General features: G+C 50.3%; 1 protein-coding gene across 1 annotated transcript; it reads left to right on the top strand.

Annotated features, from left to right (window-relative positions):
* Positions 1-568: 568 nt before the first annotated feature.
* LOC136508679 (thaumatin-like protein 1b) lies at positions 569-2,473 on the top strand. The gene is made up of 3 exons (XM_066503424.1): positions 569-709; positions 850-1,582; positions 2,172-2,473. The coding sequence occupies exons 1-3, from the start codon at positions 634-636 to the stop codon at positions 2,356-2,358; spliced, it is 996 nt and encodes a 331-aa protein (XP_066359521.1). The 5' UTR covers positions 569-633; the 3' UTR covers positions 2,359-2,473.
* Positions 2,474-4,279: the final 1,806 nt, after the last annotated feature.

The following is a 4,279-nucleotide window of genomic DNA, read 5'->3' as shown; positions in this document are numbered from 1 at the left end:
AGCCATGGCTAAAAGTACTGTTGGCTGATTTGTTATGAGAGGAAAATAATATTCGTTGGCTGAAAAAATACGCCTTATAAGCCAAGCGAACAGGACATATGTCTGAACTCCCCTGATCAGATCGGTGATAGATAAACAATAATGTTTCCTACCTTACTTGAACGTCAGGGCTCCTGATCTTTTCTTAAAAAAACGAACAGAAAACACAGCAACAATACTTCTTTCCTTAAATAAATGACAGAGAACTCTTGTGTCCTTCCTTAAAAAAACCGAACAGAAGAATAACAACAATGTTTCCTACCATAATTGAACCACACAGCTGACAGCTCCTACCCTTTTCTTTAAAGAAACGAACAGAAGAGTAGAATACACACACGTACCTACAGGTACGTATTTGGAAACATGGATCGAAACAAAAATATATATATAGAAAGAAACAATAAAGAACCATATCTTGAACCACACAGTAACGTCGGAAAATTTGGCGCGCGCGCGCGTATAAATATAGAGCTCGTCGTGGCGCTGCATGCCGTCGTGGTCGAATAACCATTGCCAAACCCCTCACGATTCTCCCCGCCGGTCTCGGCAGCACCGCGGTCGCCAACGTACGGCTCTCGTCCCCCGACGACCATAATGGCGGCGGCTGCGGCGGCGACGGCTTGCCGATCTCTTCATCTGTTCTTGGCCGTCCTCGCCGTGTCGGTTAGTGGTAAGCAGCTGTTTGTTCTTATAAATCATGCGTGCATGTCCTGATCGATCGGTCGATCGAATTTGTTGCCATGCACTGTGCCGGTCGTGTTTGGTTTGACTTTGATCTGCAACTGCTTATAAAATTACTCTACTAATCAGGTGTTTTGTCGAAGTCGTTCACCATCACCAACAACTGCGGGTACACGGTATGGCCAGGGATCCTCTCCGGCGCGGGCTCGCCGTCGCTGGAAACCACGGGCTTCGAGCTCCCGCCGGGCGCGTCGCAAACCCTGCAGGCGCCGGCGGGATGGTCGGGCCGCCTCTGGGGCCGCACCCTCTGCACCACCGACGGCACCACCAACAAGTTCGCGTGCGCCACGGGCGACTGCGGCTCGGGCGCCGTGTCCTGCGGCGGCGGCAACGCCGCGCCGCCGGCGACGCTGGCGGAGTTCACGCTGGACGGCAGCGGCGGCGGCATGGACTTCTACGACGTGAGCCTGGTGGACGGGTCCAACCTCCCGCTGCTGGTGGCGCCGTCCGGCGCGTCCCCCGGCGCCGGCAACTGCGCGCCCACGGGGTGCCTGGTCGACCTCAACGCCGCGTGCCCCGCCGACCTACGGGTCGTCGTCACATCGTCGTCCGCCGCCGCTGATGTCAACGCTGATGATGTTGTGGCGTGCAAGAGCGCGTGCCTCGCGTTCGGGTCGCCGCAGTACTGCTGCAGCGGCGAGTACGCGAGCCCTGACACGTGCGGGCCGTCGGCGTACTCGGAGTTCTTCAAGAACGCGTGCCCAAGGGCGTATAGCTACGCGTTCGACGACGCTACCTCCACCTTCACCTGCGCCGGCGGCGACACCGCGTACACCGTCACCTTCTGCCCCGGCAGCAACAGGTACGACATCGCGTGTTGTACATCGTTGGTCTCGTCACACCAGCCCAGTGTTGCTTGCGTTGTCAAATTAAACCACAAGAAAGCTACTGATCCACTGAATATAGCAAGAAGACAAGAGCTGAATCTACCAATCCGAGGCAGTAGACCATTATTTGATTCATATAGGTCACTGTCACGTTTTTTAAACCAAGTTTATCTACATCTGCAGAAATTAAATATCAACATTTACAACATCAAAATCAAATTGGTTTCACTTAATCTGCCATGCAACAATACGTTTCGAGAGTGCAAATTATTTAATTTCTTGGATATCCATAAACTTGGTCAAACGTTTTGAGAGACGATGAAGGAAGAAACCACCTGGTTGGCGACCCACTCCTCTGTCCTTTCATGTCTGCATCATTCATCAAACACGTGACGTGACGTTGTTCCAGTTTTATTCCCCCCCCCCCCCCCCCCCCCCCCCCCCCGTGCATGCATCCATGCATATTTTTGTAATCGCAAGTTTTTAATTTAATTATTTAATGAAGCTGATAGTTTTTAAATTTGTTCATATGGTTTTCTGATGATTTGTGACGACTGCATGCAGCGTGAAGTCCTCCAGCCCGAACTCAGGCGCACCTGGAGACCTGCCGCTTATCAATGGCACCATGGCATACGCCAGCGGTGACCAGCAGGTTGGCGCCGCCGCTGCTACACCGTCGACGTCGCGCTCCGTCGTCGTGCTTCTCGGTGCCGCCGTCTTGGTCATGCTGGCAGGAGGAGCCTTGTCCTGAACTCTGGGTGCCGAGGAGGCGAGGACATACATACAGAAACAAGTATATGCAGGGACCTGACGAACGCACATCGACATTCAGAGATTGGCACGGGAGATGCAATTTAGGTAGTAGTCGGCTGCTTAGAGGGAAACTTCAGCTAGATATATAGCTACAAAAATCCTTCATACAATTGGTTTAGGTATCTTAGCTTCATTTATGCAGAATTTTCCAAGGCAAATTTGTCCTTTTTGTAGGCCTCAGAAATTAGCTTTATTTATCTGAGTAGGGGGATCACTACAGCAGACGCGTGCTTTGCCGAGTGCAATTACACTCGGCAAAGAAGGCTTTGCACTCGGCAAAGCCTTTGCCGAGTGCTGCACTCGGCAAAGAGCTGTCGGCATATCCCTTTACGGCAAAGGCTTCTTCGCCGAGTGCCGCATGTCGAGCACTCGGCAAAGGATTTTCCGAGTGCCACGACGGCACTCGGCAAAGAAAAGCCGCCGTGATGGCCAGGTCACAGTGACGGCCCCTTTGCCGAGTGCCACGCGTCGGCACTCGGCAAAAAAATATGTTTTCTATTTTTTTTAAAAAAATGCTTTGCCGAGTGCCTGAATCTGGCACTCGGTAAAGCTTGTTTTCTTTTTTTTTGGATTTTCTTTGCCGAGTGCTGTAGGTAGGCACTCGGCAAAGCTGGGAAGCTTAGTGTCCCAGATTCCCAGCTTTGCCGAGTGTCATGGTCGTGACACTCGGCAAAGAAGTGAAAAAAATCGATTTTTTTGTTTTTAGTCTTCCATCGTTGCAAACAAGATATACATCATATATATATATATATATATATATATATATATATATATATATATATATATATATATATATATATATATATATATATATATATATATATATATATATATATATATATATATAACACAACTATATATCACACAAATATATACAAATGTATATCACAATCCACCACAAACACAAACATAGCATACAAGTATCACAATCTCGACTCCCAAGTCCAAAGTCCAAACACACAAGCATAGTTCACAAAGTTCACAAGTGTATTATATCACAACGGCTGCCATTTGAAGCTCATAGCGACGGTCCGGGTTGGGATGGCCCAAAGTGCGATCCCGGCGACCCTCCGAGGTGGTTCGACGCCGCCCCCGATTGATGCTGCACAAAATAGAAGAGATTGCACGTGAGCGACAAGAGAATAGATAAATATGCAAGATAAATATCCGCCACTACCACCACCACCACCACATCACCGCCATCACCAACACTTCACCACCACCACCACCACACCACCATCACCACATCACCATCATGACCACCACCACCACCACACCACCACCACCACCATGAGCACCACAACACCGTGACCACCACCATCAACACCACACCACCACCACCACCATGACCACCACACCACCATGACCACCACCACCACCACCACCACCACCACTAGGTTTCTCTAGGTTTCATTAGGTTTCTCTAAGTTTCAGCATAGAAAGTAAAACTTCGTACTTATACTCACCGGGGTAGAATCAGGACGTTGTGGAGGTGGATCTGGAGCAAGCAGCGTCTGTGGGATCGCCCAACCTTGTTGCTGGCTAATTTGCTGCATGAACTTGATCATCTCGGACATCTGTCGCTGATCTTGCTCCCGCTGGGCCTCCAAAGCCTGTAGCCTTTGCCGCTCGACCTCCCGCTCGGCCTGCAGTTCCTACACCTGGGCCTACAGCATTTGACCCCAATGTTTCAATAATGCATAGGTAAGGTATGTAAAAGTCAAAGAACAACGAATGAAACAGGAATGCTTACCTGGAGTGCCGACACCGCGGTCAGCCGTTGGCGTATGGGCACGCTTGAGCTCGTGCTCGATGCTCGGAGCTGGTGGAGAGGAGTAGAGGCCGTGTCGAGGACGTCG

The sequence above is a fragment of the Miscanthus floridulus genome, chromosome 15 (assembly GCF_019320115.1).
Source record: "Miscanthus floridulus cultivar M001 chromosome 15, ASM1932011v1, whole genome shotgun sequence".
Classification (NCBI taxonomy): domain Eukaryota; kingdom Viridiplantae; phylum Streptophyta; class Magnoliopsida; order Poales; family Poaceae; genus Miscanthus; species Miscanthus floridulus.
Note: the sequence above shows the minus strand (reverse complement) of the source record. Positions and strands in the feature narration are given on the sequence as shown.